Raw genomic sequence first — 24,752 nt, 5'->3', positions numbered from 1 at the left:
TGACCCAAGCCAGTAAACCTGACACTTCATTTGAGTGCATCTTTTATTTGTATTATTATAATTATTTTGCATTTTCATGCTTTACTATGGAGAGCAGGGGAGTGACCTGCATTAGAGTCCATTTGGCTTCACCACTCGGCTATATCGGGTCATCCACATCTTTGAATTTTAAATGTGCTTATAATTTTCCTTAAAAAATGTATATTTCTGCAAGAAGAACACATGCCGAGGCCTCATTATTTTTCCAAGTACAGTAATTATGTTGAGAACAAAAGTAGACTACGTCTTAAATAGCCTCAGACTAGACTCCAGGGTCTGCCAAATGAGTTATATAATGAGGCTCGCTGTTCCCGTGGTAAGACATTTCATGTTCAAAGGATTCACATGACAAAGTGTAAAGAGAAAAATAGCTTGCTGATTGCTTATAGGCATCTTTGAAACTATATAGGCTACAGCCACTTGCCCTAGCCTCGACAACCTTCGAGGCTTATGCAAAGTCTAAAATGTAAATGAGATGGTTTACCTTATCCTAGATTACTAGATTACTACTTCTATACATTTGATGTAACCTTGTGTTTCCTTGCATATTGTACTGTAAGTCGCTCTGCATTCAAGTCTCACCAAAAATTTAGCAAAACTGCACACTAGCCATAAAACCTTACAACAAGCAATCCGATGTGTAAATTATGGATGTGGATTCCAAACATATCACTCTAAAAATACAAATAAGGGGGAAAACACTCCTCAAAACAACCACCAGTTTTTTGTATATATATTGTTAGGGCTGGGACTTTAACTGATTAATTGTGATTAATTAATTACAGAAATTTAACGTGATTAAAACATTTTACGTCTTTTAATCGCAACTTAGTTTTTGCACCACAAAACCTTCAGTTTCGGGCATACCGATCATAGCGATGCACCAAGCAAGAAGAGACAACAAACGCAAAGGGAGAAGTAGCCGATCAGAGCGCTTTTCTTGGCCCAGTGGATGCGAAATTTAGATTTAAAAAACTCACTTGTTGATTCACTCATACAACAAAATGTGTTTTACTTGAAAAAAAAAATGCTTCTCGGGTCAAATATTAATATGCGATTAAAATGTGATTAATTGCGATAAATTAATTACAAAGCCTGTAATTAATTCAATAAAATCTTTTAAGTCTTGGAATATTGGAAAATTTAAAAGGGGATCTTTGCAGAAATGTTGACTTTTTTGTACTTTTAAAAGTATAGGCTACTTTAATGTATGCACTCGATATGTGGCTGGGGGTCCTTTTACACACATTACTGCATCAATACAGTATGGCATACTGTAGAAGCGATCAGCCTGTGGCACTGCTGAGCTATTGCTTTGATCGCGTCCTTCAGCTCGTCTGCACTGTTGTGTCTGGTGTCTCTGATCTTCCTCTTGACAATACCCTGACCTTCCCCAACATTATGAAAAGCATTTTTCATTTATGCACTCAACAATTGCTCAGCGCACATGGGGGCTTTTTACACAAGGAGCCCTGAAAATGTACTTTTTTGATAAAAGTTGCTTTTCATTTGAGCAAGAGAGGAGAGGCACAGGATTTAGGTTGCCTGATTCCAGTGTGATGTTTCCATGATGACGGCATCTTTAAGATGATGTCATCTTTATTGTCACCGCACAGGTTTACAGGTGTAAAATAGTGTTTTTGCGCAAGATCCATCGTTTTTGTTATTTCCATAGTCAGCGCAGCAGTCTACCAGGAGATTTTAAAGCACTTCATACTTCCATTTGCTGACAAGCTTTATGGTGATGTTGATTTCCTTTTCCAGTAAGTTTCCTTTTCCATGTCAAAACCACTATAGTAACTGGTTTGCTGACCATGGTATTGCTGTGCTTGATTGGCCTGCCACCTCTCCTGACATGAACTTCATAGAGCAAGGGTCTTCAACGTTTTCAGGCCAAGGACCACTTAGTTGAGAGAGAGATGAAGCAGGGACCCCCACAAACCTTTCACAGATTCCATATAGTTTCATCGTTTGACAGCACAAACATCAGTGTATTTTGGATTCATGTCAATTTGTGTTTTCAGATATTTAACCACTTGAGCCGTCATTACCTAATAAACTTGATTTTCACTCTGTACTTGGTCTGCTCTTTTTCTATACACCAAACCTCTTTGCAACGCCTCGCAGTGCGAGGCGTTGTGAGCTCGTAGATCTGCTACTTTTGGCTACAGTTCTCAGAATAATGTTCACTAGGGTTCAAGTTGTTAATATAAAAAGGATTGGAAGATTTGGAGGACCCCCTGTAGTAATTCTGAGGACCCCCTGGGGTCCCGGACCCCCTGTTGAAGACCCCTGTCATAGAGAATCGGGATGTTGTCTAGAGAAAGATGAGAGACACCAGACCGGTTTTGAGAATCACAATTTGTCTTTGTTTCTACCACATGCTACTTGCCCAATATATTCTCACTCTCAAACCTTACTATAGTGACAGCATGGGACAAATCCGTCCCCAGCCGTCACCTGTTTGATGCATTGGCCATCACCCGTGGGAGAATGCAGACATTAGATATGATTATCATAGTATGTAAATATTTGATATTGCCCCTTATCTTAGCCTAAGTGATCATGAGGTCTGTGTGTGCAGTAGTAGTGAATCTAAAATTGGACAGTTTTGGGATGTTTTGCTCCTGATCAGAACAGAATTCAAACAAAACAAAGGATCAGTTCTGCATGGCCATGTCCAGTCCAGGTGGGGCTTGCACAGGAAGCCCAGATGGATATTAACATTGTGCAGCAGATGAAACTCAAATAGTTCAGCGTTTTTGGCCATGTATTGTCAACACCCTGTCTGGACATCAAAGCTGTAATAGAATAGAAGCAACACCTGATTCATTGAATCAGCTTTAATTCAATTCAGTTGCATTTTATTTTAGTGCAAAATCTCGACAAGTTGTCTCAAGACAGAGAGCCAACATTTCCTCCATCCCTCAACAAAACTATCGGTTGTGGGGGTCCCTGCTTTATCTCTCTCTCTCGACTAAGGGGTCCATGGCCTGAAAACGTTGAAGACTCCTTTAAAGGAAAGAGAGGGAGGTACCGGTAGGTGAGGGAGACATAAGATGCACATGAGCACATCAATAACCAAACTGCTGAAATAGTTGAGAGCTTCATATACCTTCGGGCAGCCGAGCTTCTAGTAATAACAACAATAACAATAATAGCAGCTATTATAATAACAGTCTGCAGTCATAGTCCATGGACAGCCTCAGTCCACAGCAGGGGGTCTGCAATAAGGATCCATGGGAGCCTGCCGAGAAAGCACAAAAAACTCAGGAGTTGAGTTAGTGGCATGCATTCGGGGGACATGAACTCACACAGAGGGAGAGGAAATAAGCCGATAAAGATGGAGAAGAAGAAGAGGGCATGGTGAGGAAGGAGGAGGGTGGATGGAGAGAAGGTTGGAGGAGAGTGGAGAGGGAGAAGAGATGGGGATGCAGGGAGAGAAGCGAGGAGCAATGTGAGCCGTAGTCCTCCTGATAGCGGCATAGCTAAGGGCTGGTTAAGAAAGCTGAGGTTCAAGGTTTTTCTACTCTACACGTTCATGAGAGTAAATGTAAGCCATTTACCATGAGAGGGAGTGGGTTGTTGGCTGATTTACCACTGTTTCAGGGTTGTGGCACGAGGCGAAGCAAACCCACAACCCTCGAATGGTAAATTGCTTTTCTACCACTTCTACCATATAAATGAAAGAAAACACAGTTGTAACTTGCATTGATCTTGGAATTGTTACAACTGCAACACAACAGTGGGCGGGGTCCATGAGCCAACTCAAGGTTGTTGACTGATTTACCACTGTTTTAAGCCAATCAGAATCCAGTATCTGAACATGTGACCACAAAAAGTGGTAGAATGTACTTTTTTCAGCTTCTTGGACATTGCAGCAGCATAGAATGTTGCCATAAACAACAGTAAGAACAACAAGCCTAAGCAAACACACAGATACGGATAGACGGACAGACAGACAAAAACACACGGTCAAATGAGAGCTGCTGGCAATGCTAAAAAGGGCTTAAATGGTTAAACTGTTCAACATTTAGCTGGAGGCCCACTGGAAACTCCCACTAGGACCCCCCAGGGTGAACACATGCCCTTTAACAGGGGTCTTCAACGTTTTCAGGCCAAGGACCCCTTAGTTGAGAGAGAGATTAAGCAGTGACCCCCACAACCTGATCATACTGTAGTTTCCATATAGTTTCATCTTTTGACAGCACGATCATCAGTGTATTTTGAATTCATGTCAATTTGTGTTATCAGATATTTGAGCACTTGAACCATCAATACTTAATAAACTTGACCTTTCGCTCTGTACTTAGTCTGCTCTTTTTCCCCTACCCTAACCTCTTTGCCGAAAATAGCCGATCTACAAGCTCACAAGCCTTGCAGCGCAAGGCGCTGAAAGCTTGTAGATCTGCTATGTTTGGCTAAAGTTCTCAGAATATGGACACTGGGGTTCAAGTAGTTAATATAAAAAATAAGAAAAAAAGTTTCTATCACTCAAAGATTTGGAGGACCCCCTGTAGTAACTCTGAGGACCCACTAGGGGTCCCGGACTCCCTGTTAAAGACCTTTGCCCTATAAGGATGCTCTGCTCGCTGCTTTGTACCTTGTTCTGTTGCATATCTGGTAATTCATTATCATTATCATACTGAACTCAATCACTGTGCGGATGGGTGGTACACGACACGTACCCTGCTTCCTTGCTGTTCTCACTGTCAGACACGCATGTGTTCACATCATGTTGAAATGTGTGAGCTGAGGAGAATCAGACTATCCTACTGTACGCTTCAAAGTCTTATCTCAGCCAGAACCTGAGCTGTGTGACAGTTTATTAATCATATGGAAAGTCATTTGAAACGCCATTAGGAAATTAAGAAGTCGTGATGCTGATAAATGCTGATACACGTTTCAGATTTGTAGAACAACACGCACACACATACCCATAATGGGGATGATCTGTATGTGATTCTCTGCACCCCGCATGCACGCACACACACACACATACTGTAGCAACAAGAGACAAAGTGAGTCTACTCCTAGCACAGTAGCAGCACAAAAATACTTCCAGATCCAGTACAGATAGGACACTGCAGCTTATCTGCACATAATCATTAGCTCATTCGGTTTACACCGTCTGAGTTTCTTTCATAGGGGAATCTGTACAGCGGCCTCATCCTAATTCTATTTCAAGAGGAGATGAGACAGTCTTGGCAACACGGTGTTATCTGCCATTATGTGGGCCTGCCGTTCTCTGAATCTGATGCAGGGGAAACAGTTGGTGGTAAGGCCTGTGGTCAATTGAGTAGTAAGAAATATTCTTTCTTTCAGTCATAGTCTAATAGCCTAAAAGGACACTTGAGGACTCTCAAGCCTTTTCAATTCAATTCAATTCAATTGTATTAAATGGATTGCATTTTTATAATGGATTGCATTTTTATAGCGCCTTTCCAAGTATTCAAAGCGCTTTACAATGGTCCATTCATTCATACATTGGGAGGTGAAATTAAAGTGTCAAATCTCAACAAGTTCTCTCAAGACACTTTACATACTGTATAGAGCAGAGACCCGAGCAGAGAGAAAGCAATTTTGACAGTGGCAACGAAAAACTCCCCCTTAACTGGAAGAAACGTCAGGCAGCCCCAGACTCTAGGGTGGGCGGCCGACTGCCTCGACCGTGTCGGGGGGACAGAAAGAGAGATAGGGAAGGAGAGTAGAGAGATAGAGATACAGGCTAATACAAGTAGTAACACTAATAGTAAATATAATTGTGTAAGATAGTATATAATATATGGTCTAACAATAATCTCAAACAGTACCGTATATAACTGTAGAATATAAGAATGTTATGCAGTATAATGGTATAATATAGTGGCAATCCACAGGCGTGCTCCATGGAGGTCCGGTCCGCAGTCACACTCTTGGTCTGCAGCTGGGGGTCCTCCGTAGTGTAATAGATGTCCATGGAACTGTGGAGTGGGAGACACAGAAAACTCTGGGGAACGGGTCCCCGGAAGTGGAATTAGTGGCAGGCCTTATAGCTCATCCGCACTGCCTGCGATGCGACGCAAGCGACGTGACGCGAGCGGTGAAATCTCATTCAAATACATTTGTTTCAATGAGGACAGTCCTGACCTACCTCGAGCGACAACGCGTCGTGCCACAAAGTCGTCCACCCCTCCTGTTTTCGCTCGCAGAGCCTCTATTTGAGCGAGGTTTCACGGCAACGTCCATAGGCACAGTTGTTACGGTGAGGCCAGTTTTTTGTGCTTAAAGTTAGGATAATGATGGGGAGGGTATTCATCTTTGAACTGGTTTTGAATTTCTACAGTACATCCTAAGATCGGTTTACATGCATGTCGTACATGTCTGCCGGAATTATAACAACTTGACCATGTCTTGATTTGACCCTGTCCCCTCCTGACTGTGTGGCGCTGGTGTTATGGCATTATCTTGAACCCTAGGTCTGAGGAAGAGCCTGGTGGATTTCTATTATACAGCTATATTGAACCTGTAACAACGATCTACAAGCTCACAACGTGTTGCAAGTTGTAAAGTGCCCTTAGTATAGAGCCCTGTGGGACCCCGGTCAACTAAGGCAGAGGTTCTCAAAGTGTTGGCCCAAATTGACCCATACAAGTCTGTAACTCTTGACAGTGTACACATGGAACCAAACGAACCATAACAGGTTCATTTGGTTCCATTTGCACACTGTCAGAGTTAAGGGGAGACCTTGAAATGTAAAAGTTTGAGAAACACTGAACTAAGATACAGGGTTTAAGTGGGTGAACGGCGAGGCTATAATAGGAGCTGTTAACTTCACTGCACTGACGCAGGCAGGGATCTCCAGCCCGCTTAGTTCCCATGGTAACAACACAGGGGCTGCAGAGTGGGCATGGCACCCTGCTGAGACGGGGCTCTGTCTCATGTGACACACACGTCTGATGTCAGGCCCCTAGAGGGTGTTTCACACGATTGTGTGTGCATGCATAAGTGTGTGATATGTGTACATATTAAATATATCCTCTTTACATGTGTGGTTTTAATGAGACTAACATTAGACTAACACACACTCTCTCATTCTCTCTCTCTCTCTCTCTCTCTCTCTCTCTCTCTCTCTCTCTCTCTCTCTCTCTCTCATACAAGTCTCTGTCGGGTGGAAACCTTATGGCCAAAACAGTCACTTTTCAGGAGTACGGTAGTAGCAGATCGACAAACTCAAAACTTTGTGACGTGGGTGCGTGTGGGGGCGGGAACATAGCCGTGTCCACTTAATAGGTACATGGCATTTCCAATTGCAAAGCAATTAGCTCATTAGTTATTGTCAACATTGATAAACAACTCCCATTCAAATGTGTTTTGCTGCCTCATTCTAGTGAATGAGGCAGCCTAGACTATATTATATTATGTGCGTGCGTGCGTGCGTGCGTGCGTTCGTTCGTGCGTGCGCGCGAGCATGTGTGTACATATGGGGGCGGGAACATAGCCGTGCCCACTTAATACATGGCATTTCCAATTGCAAAGCAATTAGCTCATTAGTTATTGTCAACAATGATAAACAACTCCCATTTAAATGTGTTTTGCTGAATTGAAGGTCTGTCAGGGCTTTGTGAAGTACCATTCATGGCTGCAAGACAACAATGTGTTTGCTCAACAGACTGTCCAGCTAGAATCATGCCTCACAGAAAGCAGGACGTGCTTTGGAATTTATTATATTTATATCTTTAGAACTTTTCTTTTTTTCTCTGTGGGCATAAAATGGAGAAGGACTGACAGATATAAATATCTTCATTTATGGGCATAAAAAGGACACAGGTAGACAGACAGATACAGAGATCTCCATAATGACTGATTGATTTTCTTTATCATGTTGTCATGCTTCCAAGGAAGACCAGCCCATATGGACTTACAGGACACTTCTGATTCAGGACACTTCTGAATACATGCTGATTCACAAATAATTATCAAATAATGAATCAACTAAAACATCCAACTACATACAGGGCAACTTATTAATACAAGCTAAAACGCATGTTAATTCACATCTTTACAGGAGAACCGACAGACTGTATATGGGCATTGGGCCCAGAAGGAACACAGACAGACGGGTACAACGGGTACTTTGACAAAGACATATTATTATTGGTTGGATTAGCGGTGTGCCGTAGGTGTGACGGCCGTGTTGCAGCCCAAACTCAAGTTTTCAAAAAGGGCACAGAATGTCTGCAAGGATCTTTAGAGAATAACTGGAACAGTGGCGTCAGTTCAGAAAAAGCTAAGGTATGGCAACATGACTCTTCGCGCGCGTGCAAGACACCAATCATGTTGCCATACCTTAGCAACAGGCATGATACATTTATTTTAAGAAGTACATTTTATTTTCCCCCCCGTTTCTACGGTTTCTTGGGCTGTAATATGGCAGCCTGGAACGCCGGTTGTTCAAGTGCAGCTAAACTTGGCATGTTAGTAAACGTGCCACAATTAACAATAATGCATTGCACTTGTGCAGCTGACCTGCGGAACCTGGGAATATACCATTAGTTAGTAAATGTGCCACAATTAACAATAATGCATTGCACTTGTGCAGCTGACCTGCGGAACCTGGGAATATACCATTTTGTCAAGATGGGGAGAATTGTGGAGAATATAATTATAATACCTTGTTAAATTTAGCATTTGTAGTTATTTTACTGTAATTTAACAACACACTAACCAGCACAGATAGACGAAGAGACATTCATGGATTTATAATTAAAAGTAACTTTTATTTTCCTCCTGGACCCAGGGTATGGAAGCTGCATACCCCTGCCATACCCAAGTGTAGCCCCTGAACTGGAATGAAACCATGACGCCCTTCTCCTCCTCTCCTCTTTGTTCTCAGTTTGTGGCTCAGCCCAACTGCCAGCAGCTGCTGGCGTCCCGCTGGTACGACGAGTTCCCCGGCTGGCGGCGGCGCCACTGGGCCGGGAAGTTCCTCACCTGCGTGTTCATCGGCCTGATGTTCCCCGTCTTCGCCCTCTGCTACCTCATCGCCCCCAAGAGCCGCTACGGCTTCTTCATCCGCAAGCCCTTCATCAAGTTCATCTGCCACACAGCCTCCTACCTGACCTTCCTGTTCCTGCTGCTGCTGGCCTCCCAGCACATCGTCCACACGGAGCCCGACCGCCAGGGCCCCGCGCCCACCACCGTGGAGTGGATGATCCTGCCCTGGGTGCTGGGTGAGCAGTGTTGTTTTTGACAGCAAATTTTGATTTAGTTTTAGTCATAGTCTTTTGAATAAAATGTAATTTAGTCACCTGAAAAGTTTTAGTTTTAGTCTAATTTTAGTCGACTAAATATCATAAGATTTTAGGCGACTAAATCTACAGTTGATTTAGTCAACTGAAATGTATTTTGGCAGGCCTTGATGGCATCTTAATAACTGATTTTACACTTGGTTGTGTGCTGAAAATAGCAGATCTACAAGCTCACAACGCGTCTCAGCGCGACGCGCTGTGAGCTTGTAGATCGGCTATTTTCAGCACGCAACACCTGAGAGCAACCAAACATAAAATGACTCTCTTCAGCACTAGTCCCTCCCTAACGTTTTAGTCTAGTTTTTATTTTTGTTGACGAAATTGTCAATATTATTTAGTCATCACAGCTTAGTTTTTATTTCGTTTTTATTTAGTTTTCGTCAGTGAAAAAAACGCAGTCGACAAACATTTTTCGTCATAGTTTTAGTCGACAAAATCAACACTGTAGGTGAGTCACACCAAAGACATTCAATTATTATGGACTCACTTTAGCGAGTGCACACTAGTTGTCCTCTATTCATATGTATTTATTCTGCCACTTTTTGGGGCATCCTACTTCCACATTCTTTGAGCTAGAAATGTCTTTCAAACTTCGACTTGTTCAGCTTTACACGGTTATTATTGCTTGTACTTTTCTCTTTACACGTTTTTATACTTTTTGAGTTTTTTTTTTTTTAATTAATTCTGTCTTACCATTTATATTACTGCTTGGGCTTGAGCTGAATGGAAAGTCCGTCTGAGGAGGGATGTGTACATTGTCTACTGTACATAATATTGCAACGTTTAGCAGACTGGGTGAGGTAGTCCGCCTCTAACCGGGAGGCAAACCCCAGCCCCCCACTCAGCAGACAAGGCAAGCAACCCGCAACTCCAAGAGAGCTAGCTCGCATGGCATAGCGAGTTAAGGCCTGTCTCTTGCAGGGTCGTTACAATATACTTTGTGCGTGCTTTCAGCGAGCCCACGCAGTTTCTGCAGGAACGGCTTTTCTAGTTAGATACGTCATCCATCATACGTCATATTGGAGCCAATAGAGGCGAACACAAATCAAACATGGTCTCCTAAGTGGGTCGCCGTCTGATCTCTTGCTGTGGGACAGAGAAAGTTCGATAATTAAGTCAATTTTTCCATGATTTGTCTCTCTGATGTCAGCCTTAGTGTGAAAAACGTGGGAAGATTGTGTGACAATCTTGTGACAATCGGGTCAAATATTTAGTTCACTATAACCAACCATAGAGAAGCTGTGTTTTCACGTTCACTCTTCCATTGGAAATAATACACTCAAACCTGTGTTCTTCTAGTTTGGTTAACTGAAGCAGTGGTGATACTTGTCAACAACTGTTTATATAGTAAAGTACATTCTGTGTAGGGCTAAGGTTTTGGAAACATGAAAATACTATCATGTTTACCAGTCAAATCGTATGATACAATATATCTTCCCACATTGCCCAATGAGTCATTGTGAATGTTGCAGTGCATTGTTGTGCTGTCCGCCAGGTTTCATCTGGACGGAGATCAAACAGATGTGGGATGGTGGTTTCCAGGACTACATCCATGACTGGTGGAACCTGATGGACTTTGTCATGAACTCTCTCTACCTGGCAACCATCTCACTCAAGATTGTTGCCTACACCAAGGTAATTAAGGCATAGCCCTACTGACAAAAGTAGCTACACTTTTCAAGAATTTAAAAGTAGCAAAAGTACCAGATCTAGAAGGTCAAAACACAATGCTTCGCGCCATGTTTCGAGCTCGTGGAACTTCTACTTTTGAGACTGTTGTGTGACACTGTAATACAGTGGTTCTCAACCAGTGGTCCTTGAGGGGGTTCCAGGTGGTCCCCAGCTAAATGGACAGTTGGTAAACAAATGATTTTTTAATTCTTGAAAGTGTAAAATGGTTTCATTTTACACTTTCAAGAGTTACATTATTGTTAAACATCTGCATTACTTAATTAAATAATTGTTATTTTGATCAACGTTAGCCTGTTATCTCTCCTATGGTACTAACATCAATACAGCATGGAATTGTGGACAAAGTCATATCCAACAATAACAAAATATTGTTAATATAAAGTCTTGGGTCCGAGAGGCTAAATCTCATCAAATGGTGGTCCATGGCTCAAATACTGAATAAATAATGGACCTTGTTATAAAAAGGGTTGAAAACCACTGCTGTAGTATGATAAAGTAGGGCGTTAATTTACAAAAACAATAAAAATAAAAATAGAATAGAACAGGGGTCTTCAACAGGGGGTCCGGGACCCACTGAGTCCATTAACAACTTGAACCCTAGTGTCCATATTCTGAGAACTGTAGCCAAAAATAGCAGATCTACAAGCTCACAACGCCTCGCGCTGCAAGGTGTTGTGAGCTTGTAGATCGGCTATTTTCGGCAAAGAGGTTTTGTGTAGAGGGGAAAAGAGCAGACTAAGTACAGAGTGAAAGGTCAAGTTTATTAGGTAATGACGGCTCGAGTGGTTAAATATCTGAAAACACAAATGGACATGAATCCAAAATACACACATGATGATTGTGCTGTCAAACGATGAAACTATGGAATCTATGAAAAGGTTGTGGGGGTCCCTCCTTCATCTCTCTCTCAAGTAAGGGGTCCTTGGCCTGAAAAATGTGAAGACCCCTGGAATAGATTATGAAGATAACTACGATATCTACTACACTATGTCTGTCCTTGCATGTGTTTCATCACCTCCAGTACAGCGGCTGCAAGCCGCGGAACCATTGGGAGATGTGGCATCCCACCCTGGTGGCAGAGGCAGTGTTTGCCATCGCAAACATCTTCAGCTCCCTGCGCCTCATCTCGCTGTTCACGGCCAACTCTCACCTGGGCCCACTGCAGATCTCCCTGGGGAGAATGCTGCTGGACATCCTCAAGTTCCTCTTCATCTACTGTCTGGTATGCACACAACATGACCACATCATACACATGGTAGATGGTACGTTTCTGTAGCACCCTTCTCCAAAGCACTTTAAAGCATTGGTTCTCAAAGTGTTTTTTTTATTATAATTATTTATATTTCACTTATTATGTATTGTTCATTTTTTTTTATTCCATTATTATTATTACCCTTATTATTAAGCTCTTACATTAGTCGATCAGTGAGAGAGAGGTGGGTGGGCTGAAAATAGGGGAACAAAGACTGGTTATAGCTTATAATGCTTCATAAACCTTGTTATAAGTTGTAACTTGTTATGCTTAATTATAAACATTTATAACCGTGTTATAATGCCGTATAAGTGCATTATAACACATTATAGACCCGACCTTAATATAAAGTCTTTCATGCGAATGGATGGAAGGTACAGAGCTATACGCATTGCAGTATTTGCCTTGTTTTGAAGTGTTTTGCAAGAACTGTATACACATGAAGAAAAGGAGCTCTCCTTATCTCGCTATAACATAAAAAAAACAACAGCACGTGATGATAAATATTGTAAATAACACATTGCCGCAGTGATAGAAATACATGCAGTCCTATAGGTGCGTGTTTTTTGAGCATTTTGTAACGGCAAATCAGAACTACAAATTAGGAACTATACTTTTTTAGAATACTTATTTTTTCTGCAGACTGTTGGTCTCCTGGAACTGTACTTATACCTATTTATAATTTATAAACACTTTAGCACTTTGCTGCTCTACACTTTTTATTGCTTTGTTTTAATTTACTGTTTTTTATGCATCACACTGTGGCCCCGGAGCACTATATTTTGTTATTGCTTTTTGCATAACTTGAACTTGAACAAACATAATGGTTGTTCCCAGCAGAGTGGATTACATGTCATGCTGTGTCCACATCTGGTCTTAACGAGATCATTAACTGATGTGCGGGCTCACACACACTGTACCAATCAAAGTATTCAATATACAAACTCACAACGTGTTGCATGATGCATTGTGAGCTTGTACAGTAGATGTGCCATTTTCAAACTATCTTTCACAAATTATGGGGCCAAATTTCGGGGTCCTTGACATTAAACCATTGATTGAACCATCATTTTTGATCTTAGCGTTGTTGGAATGTCTTAGACGTGTGTGTTTCTTTGTTTGAATATATTTTTTAAATATATATTTACATTTTTGGAGGAAAAGAAAATTGGATTTGTACTCAAGTCGTGACCCATAGAAATTGGTCCCTGACCCACATATTTGGGACAGTGACCCACTGTTTGGGAACCAGTGGGTCCAAGACAATAAACTATCCTCTGCTCGCAGGTTCTGCTGGCGTTTGCCAACGGGCTGAACCAGCTGTACTTCTACTACGAGACCAAAGCTGCAGACGAGAAGGGAAAATGTAAAGGCATCCGCTGCGTGGAGCAGAACAACGCCTTCTCCACGTGAGTGTGTCACATCCGCAGTGTGCGCGTGAGCTGCTGTTCACTAAAGCGGTTCATGCGGTTTTAATTGAGCAGAAGCATGTGTGCATGTAATTGAATTGAGCATTGAGCAGAGTGCATATGCACCAGTATGTTATGCTTTGTCTCTGGGTCCAACCGCTTCAAACTTTTATAAATACTGTAGCTAGCTGGGTTCTCTTATGATCACATTATCCCTGTTCTTGCCTCACAGCAGTCTTAGATCTGCAGAAGGTCTCCAGGACATGACTCGTAACAGAAGGCATACAGTATAGTGCATTTTAGTGCATTTTCCACACTTGTGGATTAAACTTCCACTGGAAGTTAGACAGGCTACCTCCGTGTTCACTCTTATAAAAAATAATACAGTGATTTTCAGCCTTATTAATTTCAGGGATCCCCCGTTGCATTAGGCCACGGACCCCCATTTGATATGTTTTTTTTAACGGTCCATTTGGACAGCTTTTGTGGGTTTCTTTTCTTCCGTAAATTAACACCCAAATGATCATAGTGTCACACAAAAGCATCAAAAGTAGCATATCCACAACATGACGCGTTTTGAGATTGTAGATCTGCTACTTTAGCTATTGTTGAATGTGAATCCTGAAAAGTAGCAGTTTTGGACATATGATGAGGTTTCCACCCGACAGAGACGATATCTCTATAACTAACATCCAGACCTCCTGTCCTCCCCTCAGCCTGTTTGAGACCCTGCAGTCTCTCTTCTGGTCCATCTTCGGTCTCATCAGCCTGTACGTGACCAACGTGGACGCGGACCACCAGTTCACAGAGTTTGTGGGCGCCACCATGTTCGGCACCTACAACATCATCTCTCTGGTGGTCCTTCTCAACATGCTCATTGCCATGATGAACAACTCCTACCAGCACATCGCTGTAAGAACTTTTTTTTTAATACTCTCACATATATATCCCACGATTTTGTAACCCATTTTTAACCCAGTGCCAATTGCCTAAGCTGTAATCCTTTTGCTAATTTTGACCTACTGTGGCACTGTTCTCCTTTTGCACAAAGTAGAATGCAAGATAGAGGGCACCAGATCCCTTTGAGTCATGCCCTACTTCTACTTCCTGTTCATCCACAGAGCATTGATTCTAGTCGTTTTCTCCATTAGATTAAAGTGCTTTCTTTTCACTTTTATTACTTGTCAAAATACATTTTATTTGTCTGCTTCAAGTGTGCCTGCAGCTCGCAAAGTGTGTGCAACCTTGTGTAGCGTTTGGTGTTATCATTAGCATTAGCATTTTTAGCATTATCATTATAATTTTTTGTTTTAGAATTGGCATTAGCATTTCAGTATTAGAATTAGCATTTTTAGCATTAGCATTAGCTACCAATGGGTTGGCGGCGAAGGCGATTCTCTCCGCTTACACGTATTTGCACACAGTTGGTGGCAGTTCTCAAACGGCCTCGCGTTGTTCTTCCAGGACCATGCAGACATCGAGTGGAAGTTTGCCAGGACCAAGCTGTGGATGAGTTACTTTGAGGAAGGGGGCACCCTGCCCTCACCGTTCAACATCGTCCCCAGCCCCAAATCTGCCTGGTACCTGATCTGCTGGATCAAGAAGCAGGTGTGCAAGAGAACCCGATCCAAACGACCCGAAACCTTCGGAACACTCGGAGTAAGTAACAATACTATAAGACTGCTTGAAGTATGAGATGGTGTCTGTTTTGTCAAATTGGGACCTGAATATTGTTGCCGTCGGACAGAAACCTCTTATCTTTTTTTCATAAATGAATACCCAACTTGATCATACTACAGCGTCACACAAAAGCATCAAAAGTAGCAGATCTACAAGCTCCAAGCGCGGCACGAAGCAATATGTTTTGAGCTTGCAGATCTGCTACTTTTGATGTTTTTGAATTTGAATCCTGAAAAGTAACATAATGAGCTTTCCACCCAACAGAGATGAAAATACAGTTTGTCAAACTGTGAGATGTACTGTAGTACAAAAATATATATATATGTTTTCCTCTCTCTCATTAGCCCCGTTTACATGCACGTTCTAATCGTATTAAAAACAAGATTTTAGATAAACCCGATCTAATTCTGCATGTATACACCTAAATAAACCCGATCAAAACCAACACGATTTAGATTCTGATCGGATGCAGAGGGGTGGTCTAGACTTTTTTACGACCCGATCAAAAGGAAAATCCTTCCATGTATACACCTAACCCGATTAGAATGTGACATGTTCTTTCAGCAAAGCACGTGAAGCATATTGCTGATGAGCGCGACAGAGACAGGGGAGAGACACGCGCGCACACACCCACCCACACACACACACACACACACACACACACACACACACACACACACACACACACACACACGACGCAAAAAAATCACGAGAGAGAGAGAGAGAGAGAGAGAGAGAGAGAGAGAGAGAGAGAGAGAGAGAGAGAGAGAGAGAGAGAGAGAGAGAGAGAGAGAGAGAGAGAGAGAGAGAGAGAAACTCACTAAATGGACCTGTAGGCCTACTGTACGTGTGGTGTGTGAGTGTGAGAGACAAAGAGAAATAATCTAGCGCAACTGGACGCTACCCTGTCCCGTTCATCTATCCTCCTGAGTCCTGTCGAGTCCTGTGCGTCTTTCACCAGGTCAGATTGGCCACTAACTAATTGTCTTCTTGCGATCATAAATAACCTAAGAAACCACCAGCAAAATATCCTTTATGCTATTAGACATCATCAGATAAATAATATTTAAAGGGGACTGGGTTAAGGGGATATAAGAGTCGCTTTTAAAATGTTTATTTGCACTTGTCCATGAAGCCTATTATGTTCTATGGGCCGTCGGGCGCAAATATGGATTGTGACGTGATGATGATTATAATAATGATAGCTATATGCAGTGGTGGAAAAAGTAGTCTACTACATTTTTCAACTTGAGTAAAGGTATCAATACTGCAACGCAGAAATACTCCATTACAAGTAAAAGTCCAGAATTCAGAATGTACTTGAGTAAAAGTGCGAAAGTATTGGCATCAAAATGTACTTAAAGTACCAAAAGTAAAAGTACAAAATGTTTGAAAATAGCAGATCTACAAGCTCACAACGCACCGCGATGCGACGCGTTGTGAGCTTGTAGATTGGCTATTTTCAAATAGCCATGGTAAAAAGTAGGGCTAAAGTGTTTTATGTAGGCCTATGTTTTATAATATTATCATTTATATCTGCAAAGTAACTGACCTAGTTTTCAAATAAATGTAGTGGAGTAAAAGTACAATATTTGGATCCCAGATGTAGTGGAGTAGAAGTAAAAGCATTGGAAATTGGAAATACTCAAGTAAAGTACAAATACCACAACATTTTAAGTAAATGTACTTAGTTATTTTACACCACTGCCTACATGTATACATAACAACGCACATCCCCAATAATCTAATTAAAAGAGCATTGCAGCTTTTTTTTCTCACTTTGGTGGGGCTGTGCATTTGCATTAGGCTCAGATACAGGGAAATGCGATCACAAAACGATTTAAAAGTGGGCACATGTAAACACCAGATCGGATTGATCTCACCCCATGTAAACACTTGATCCAATACCTTCAATCGGGTTTATTTAGATCAGATTGGAATGAGGCTGTCATGTATACGGGGCTACTGTCTCTCTTTCAATATCTTTCAATCTCATTCTTCTCCACAGAGACGTGCAGCTGAGAATCTGAGGATCAATCATCAGTACCAGGTGAATGTGATCTCTTTCATCTATTGAGAGTCCGTGAGGGCGATTACTTTACTCCAGGGAAAAATGTGTGTGCATGATTCATGTCACGTTTAGGTGTCTGATCGCTTGTCTGAACTTTGTCGGCAGTCAGTAGAGTTAATTTGCTGGCGAACATAACAGACCTGGCGGTATTACAAAGAACAGTGTGTCTCATATCCTTGAATATACCCACAGGTGTCTGGAACATGAAAAGAAATGGATCTCTTTGGCTTTTGATGCTATGATGGTGTGTGTGTGTGTGTGTGTGTGTGTGTGTGTGTGTGTGTGTGTGTGTGTGTGTGTGTGTGTGTGTGTGTGTGTGTGTGTGTGTGTGTGTGTGTGTGTGTGTGTGTGTGTGTGTGTGTGTGTGTGTGTGTGTGTGTGTGTGCGCGCGCGTGCGTGCTAAAAGGATGTTTGTGCAGTATGTATTATACAGAGTGGTTATTGAGGATGCTCAGTCAGCTCCTGTTCAGTTCTCTGTGTTGTTGTTGTAGGAGGTACTGAGGAACCTGGTGAAACGGTACGTTGCTGCCATGATCCGAGACGCCAAGACAGAGGAAGGCCTGACTGAAGAAAACTTTAAGGTGGGTTCTGTCCATATAATAGACTACTGTATTAATTCATGCAGTTAAGACCCATTAAAGGAATAGTTCACCCCAAAATGACTTTTTTTCTATCGATTACTCACCCCATGGAGACTTGAGTTCAATAATATTGTTTGGTTTCAGTCACATTGCTAAGCCAATAGTTTGATTATAATGAATGTACCCCCATTTATTCTGGATTCTCCGGAATTAATGGACCTACAAAGAGTCTCCTCAAATTATTGGCTTAGGAATGCGATAAAGTATTATTGAGCTAAAGTCTGAACGGGATGAGTAATCGATAGGAAAAAAAAGTCATTTTGAGGGTGAACTACTTCTTTAAGACCCGAGGGCGATTACAAAATGTCTTCTAAACTTTTTCATGTCATGGACCCCCAGAATTACATGAATTTGGCCACCGACCCCCATCTCATAATAGTGTGTAATAGGGACCACCAGAAGCAAAGATTTGAGTTAAAAATGCTACACAAATTTCACGCTAAAATAAAAGATCTACAAGCTCATAGCGCGGGCAGATCTACAAGCTCACAAAATAGCAGATCTACAAGCTCACTACTGTAAACAGCCTAGGTATAAAGTAAGGCTAAAGTGGTTAATGAATATTTTGTAATATTATAATTTATATTTGCAAAGTAACTATAGTAGCCTAGTAGCTAAAGTTTTCAAATAGGCCTAAATGTTGTGTAGTAGAAGTACAATATTTGGATCCGAGATGTTGTGGAGTAGAAGTAAAAGTATTGGAAATATTTGAGTAAAGTATAAAGACCTCAAAATTGTACATAAGTACAGTACTTAAGTAAATGTACTTGGTGAGAATGCGTTTAACAAGAATGCTAAATCCAGGGGAAAATGTATTTGAAAAATGTATTTTATTTTGTGCATTGGGTGCAGTACCACAACTGGCGTGGGGGGTCAAATGTAATAAAATATAAATAAATACAATAGATGCACAAAAGAAGATTGTTTTAGATGATAAAAACAATATAAGTTTACAAAATGTAGAAATGACTTACTTGCTGTGAATATGTTTATCTCTGGAATATATTCCTCCATCGACAAGCTACACTGCCTTATCATTAAACAAATTGTATGTGGGAAATAAAAGTCAGCCAAGTGTAAATAATTTTTTTAGCAAATAGAATGCACAACACGCCTTAGTAGCAGACAGCTCCTGCAATATGTTTACCATTAATAGCTTTGGATGGTTGGCGGTTTGGGCAGCACTTCAGTCTCATTATCTTGAAGGAACTTTTCCAGTTAAATTTGATTAACTCTGATTTAATGAAATTCATCTGTCAATCCTCATTCTAGGTGAGCCTTAAAATGTTTTTAATTGTTTCTTCCTCAGAGCAGTTTGATTCAGTTTTTAATAAACAATCGTTTTTTTGTTTTGTTTTTCTTTGTCATTAAATCTGTCTCTTCAGGTCGGGTGGAAATATTTATGTCCAAAACAATTACTTTTCAGAAAATTGGTTAGTTTTCTATTTTGAGCCAATGTAGCTAGTTAGTCTCAAGCTACTGCTAATACCTTTCATTGGTTCAATATTTACAAAACCCACCACTACACGAAAAAAAGGCTCCTTACTGGCAGGTGTTTCAGCAATTGGTATAACAGCTAAATTGGTAGAAAACTAGACCAGGTCACCTGGTTCTGCCAGACCCGCAATGAAAATCAGAATGCAAGGAAGGGGTGCAGCTGTGTATGAGTGTGTGTGTGTGTGTGTGTGTGTGTGTGTGTGTGTGTGTGTGTGTGTGTGTGTGTGTGTGTGTGTGTGTGTGTGTGTGTGTGTGTGTGTGTGTGCGCGTGTGCGTGTGCGCGCGCGCGCGTGTGCACGTGTGCGCGTGTGCGTGTGCGTGCGTGTGCGCGTGTGTGTGTGTGTTACACACACACGCATCTGCCCCTCCCTTGCTCGGCTGATTGCCTTGAGTGCCGTCACCTGTGTGTGCACACTGAGGAAAAGAGGGACCGACCGACCGACAGACAGACAGACAGACAGACCGACCGACCGACAAAGCCTTTTGTAGGCCGACCCTCTGGGTCTGGCAAAAACAGAAAAAAAGAAAAAGAAAACTTGAAAAAAAGAGAAAGAAAATGTAAAAGAGAAAAGAAAATTGCCATAGCTGGATTTATCAACAGCACAGAGAATTGTCATTGAAATCTGAAATCTGAATCTGATCCTATTTATCCTCACATCTCTCTCTGTCTCTCTGTCTCTCTCTCTCTCGCTCTCTCTCTCTCTCTCTCTCTCTCTCTCTCTCTCTCTCTCTCTCTCTCTCCCTCTCAGGAGCTGAAGCAAGACATCTCCAGTTTCCGTTACGAGGTCATGGGCATGATGAAGACGGGCAAGCCCGGCGGCCTCCAGGCGGCCTCCAGCACCAGTGGGAGTTCCGGGGAGACGAGCTTGGCGTACCCCAACTCCTCGCTCAAAGTCCTCGCCTCGCCGGCCGCTGCAGGAGGCCAGCAAGTGAAGAAAAGCAAACTCAGCTTGTTCACCGTCACCAAGTCTATCCTCAAGCAGGGGGGCGGGGCCACGGCCTCGCCACGCCCGCCCGAGGCTTTCACCGGCCTGGCTAACGGACTGGTGCCGCAGACCTCCGAGGACGAGGGCTCTGGCGTTAAGTCTGACCAGAAGAAGCAAAGCTTCCCCAAAGACACGGCTGACTTCAGCTTATACCAGAAACGACCGTGTGGTGGGGGAGTCGGATCCGGAGCTGCAGGGACGAACGCAGCGGGGCACTCCGGTAACACGCACGCCTCATCTGGGGAAACGGACGAGTCCGGGCCCTCAGGAACACACGTACAGGACAAGAAGACACATGAAGCCAATAGGGCTAAAGAGGACGAGAGACCGCTGGACAGAGTGGCGGAGGAGGGAGACGCTGTTGGATCACAAGAGACGTTGGAGGGGGCTGAGGTGGAGCACAGGGAGGAGGAGGAGGAGGATGACAGAGACATTGAGGAGGAGGAAAAAGAGAGCTTTCTCTGCAGTGAATCAGCAGGGAGTGGAGGTTCGACCGCTTCAGCCAGAGAGACGTAGGGGCGCACTGGCCATCTTCATGCTGTGGGCCTTTTGCTCATACGTCACACAACAGGGGGAGGGGATTTCCCACCCCGTGTGTGACGTATGAGCGCAGTGGCTGCCGTGTGAATATGGACAGTGGAGGGCAAGAGGACGTAGCTATAGGGTGGCTCAGGACGACGACAAATTCTGTACAAGGAAACTGACAATCAAAGAGAGGATCATATCAGGAGAGCTGCTTGAGAAATCAATCGTTTTGTTTCTATTTTTGTTGTTGGTGATTTGTTTGTTTTGCTAAGAGTCTGGCTTTTCCAGTTATTAATAAACTAATGTTTGGCTATTGAGGCTGCTCTTTGAAGACTCAGGGAGGCTTTCGGTTTGGACGCAGGCTATTGCATTCTAAATAACGCTATATTACCACTAGAGATGTGGCCTTCTCTCTCAGGTCACATCCACAGTGGTCACTGGTACTGTCTTCTGGTCAGTTGCGGAGCTCTCTAGGGGCGAGCTTTTGGATCCATCCAGATGTTGGTGTATTGCAGGGGTCTTCAACAGGGGGTCCGGGACCCCTAGGGGGTCCTCGGTGTTACTACAGGGGGGCCACCAAATATTTGTGTGATAGGATAATTATTTTAAATTAACAATTCTGAGGAGAACTTTAGCCAGAATAGCAGATCTACAAGCTTGTAGACCAAGCACAAAGTGAAAGCTCAAGTTTACTAAGTATTGACAATTGAAAAAATACATTAACACATATCCAAAATAGACGGATGACAGTGCTGTCAAACAAGTCTATGAGTCTATGAAATCGATGAAAATCTGCATCACACATTAATACAATATGTAGAGGGTTCATCTCTCTCAGCTTGGCCTGAAAACGTTGAAGACCCCTGGTATAATTATTGTCATGAATTGTATCTTTTTTTCATTCCAACTACTGGAAAAGAGCAACTTTCTGAAATTCGGCTGCTTGCCTGTTGTTTTGTTCTTCTCTCCTCTTCATCTGCCTTACCTCCCTCTCCCTCCCACATATCTCTCTGTCTCTCTTTATCTGTCCTCCTCCTCTCGCTATAGGCTTGGCAATGAAGAGCAATAGATTGTACTATGTCTGTAGATCCCTGCCTTACTCTCATGTCTGTCGAAGCACTTTTAACTGGCACACATTATCTCAACTACGTGTGAACGTGTTTGGCCATGCAGCAAATTACCTGTAATAATTTGTTCTATGCAAAAAAAGAGAAATGGGAATGTTATTGACAGCCCTGACAGTATGCTTGCTCATACATTTATCGGTTTGCTCATGAAACATAACTAGCGTATAGCACAATAATGTGACATCAAATCAAGCAAGATATTTCAGATATTTACGTTTAGTTACTTGTTCACATATGCTATGTATGTTATTTACATGATATGTATGCTTGTTTGCTCGTCCACAGATGCTAAATATGTTATTTAGATTAGGTATGTTGTTTAGGCAGATTCTAGGATTTGATGTTTATCGGTATCCTAGTTACTTAGTAGCATTCCATTGTTTCGTTTTTTTTAATTCACACTCTATTTACTCAACCTCTTACCCTTTTGTTTGTTGAATAGAGAGTTCATGCCGCCATTTATTCTGATTAGAGATGTCCCCCCCATAGCATTGTTGCATTTATGAATAATGAATGTGTCCAGTGGGTGCATTACACTAAAATTAGGCATAATGTGTTAACTCCAGAACAGGAGATATCTGATGCTGTTACCTGATATTAATTTGGTGGGGGAAAAAAGGCTACATATATCAGTATTGGTTGATATTAATCGGAAATTAAGAGTTAGACAATATCGGGAAATCAAAAACAACTAATATCGGACGTCCCTAATTCTGATCCTGCACTTTGTAAGTCGATTTGGATAAGAGCATCTGCTAAATGCCTGGATTGTTCTCATTCCAAAATGTAGGTATGTACAGTAGGCGCATGAAACTTCATCTACAAATAAAGTAAGACGTTGGGAATGGTGTGACATCATGGGCCATGTTCTGGTTTTAAAGAGCAAGGTTTGGGTTTTGTAGTGAACTTGCCATGATGTAACATTGTAGGTGGGCAAGAAATCAAAAGATAATTGCTATAGAACACCACCAAACCTAGAACTGTTTTTGTTTTTTTGTTTTTACATAAAAAAAAACTTCCTATTGATTTTGCTATTGTATTAGGAAACCCGGAATGGATCCCTGGATCTGGATACTGGATCTTCAAATGTTAGAATCAACAAGAAGTTGTTTCTTTTGTTGCGACTATACTGTCAGAATCACCTTTGTTTACTGACTTTGTAATCAATTATAATCAATGGAGATTTATTTTATTTTATTTCATGCCCACCTTTGGAGTTAAATCATAGCAAGGTAACTACACCCAAACATGTGGCGAAAATAGGCGATCTACAAGCTCACAATGCTTTGCGAGCTCGCAGAGCGTGTGAGCTTCTATATCGCCTGTAGGGACACCTAGGCTTTTAGTGGTCAAGGGATCATTTTAGTTTAAGCGTTCTTACTTAAGCTATCCTTTTTTCTCTTCTCCATATGCTGGCCTGTATAGATGTGTTATTACTCCAGGCAAAAGAAGGATGAAATATTCAACAAAGGAAGGAGCTCTGTCTGTACTACATGTGGAATCAAGAGACAGCTGAGAGTCGCTGCTGGGGAAACCTCTAAGTACAATGATTAAACTGCTGTAATGTATTCACACCCACTCATTCTCTTTTATTTGGACTCTTGTAACACTCTCTCTCAAACAAACACACACACACACACACACACACACACTCTCTAATGTAATCTCTGCCATTTCTCTTATCTCTCATAATGCTTCTGACAGTACACACACATGTTTCAGTTCATAGGCGACTCAACATCTCAGATCCCTTTTCGGTGTCTTCTGGTTCTTGGCTGCGTGGGTGGACTCGCCACAGAATGATTAATTAGAGTGTTCTGCAGCCCTTAGCCTGTGGTCACAAATCCCCCCCTGTTTGGAAAGATTTCCCACTTGTCGCTCTCTGTGGCGTGTTCTTTAGTGCCATGGTGGGACTCCAGGATGCCTTGAGCAACCCTCCACCAACCCTCCGTCAACCCCAGCAATCGTCATCTCAAAACCAAGCTTTTTATTTTATATTGGATGCAATTGTGTGTGATGGAACCTAGTACCTATGTCATACTTGGGCAACTGGCGGCCCGGGGGCCACATGCGGCCCCCACCTTCACTTAATGCGGCCCGCAGGTTACTGTAATATCGGAATACTGATATTATTGATTTCAGCTGTTACAATTCCAAACATGGAAACATGACCCGCTTTAATTACTTCAGTCTATATTAGTAGTTGAATGACTAGTATAGTAGTATTAAAATGTTAGTCTTTTTTATGTCCAATGTATTTTTAATTTAAGTTCATAAAGTTAACATTAAATGCATCGGAAATTAAATCAAAATGTCACATTTCAGGATTCCAATTAAAAAATAACAAAAGATAGTTCAGGATTCCAATTCAAAAGTAGCAATATGCCAAGGGATGTGGCCCTCTGGAGTGAGTGTGGAAATATAGTGGCCCTCTCTATCATCAAGGTTGCCCACCCCAGACCTATGTGCTCTGGTAGGCTGTTCCACACCTGGACAGCAGTGTGGAAAAGGGTTCTGTTCTGCTTGTGGATAACGATGACTAG

The 24,752-nt window shown here is 42.1% G+C and overlaps 1 protein-coding gene across 1 annotated transcript in view; it reads left to right on the top strand.

The window, feature by feature from the left end:
* Positions 1-21,073, top strand: part of LOC308304651 (short transient receptor potential channel 4-like) — a gene marked incomplete at both ends in the record, with an annotated part of 74,308 nt that extends 53,235 nt beyond the window's left edge. The window contains 9 exons of the mRNA XM_080749275.1: positions 8,915-9,251; positions 10,825-10,964; positions 12,043-12,243; positions 13,561-13,682; positions 14,399-14,594; positions 15,147-15,341; positions 17,371-17,412; positions 17,925-18,014; positions 20,321-21,073. Of these exons, the coding sequence (XP_080605401.1) occupies positions 8,915-9,251; positions 10,825-10,964; positions 12,043-12,243; positions 13,561-13,682; positions 14,399-14,594; positions 15,147-15,341; positions 17,371-17,412; positions 17,925-18,014; positions 20,321-21,073 (2,076 nt within the window). The remainder of the gene's footprint in view (positions 1-8,914; positions 9,252-10,824; positions 10,965-12,042; positions 12,244-13,560; positions 13,683-14,398; positions 14,595-15,146; positions 15,342-17,370; positions 17,413-17,924; positions 18,015-20,320) is intronic.
* Positions 21,074-24,752: the final 3,679 nt, after the last annotated feature.

The sequence above is a fragment of the Nannobrachium achirus genome, assembly GCF_963921795.1.
Source record: "Nannobrachium achirus genome assembly, chromosome: 19".
NCBI classification, from domain to species: domain Eukaryota; kingdom Metazoa; phylum Chordata; class Actinopteri; order Myctophiformes; family Myctophidae; genus Nannobrachium; species Nannobrachium achirus.
The sequence above is the reverse complement of the archived record's forward strand: the minus strand, read 5'-3'. Positions and strand labels throughout refer to the sequence as shown.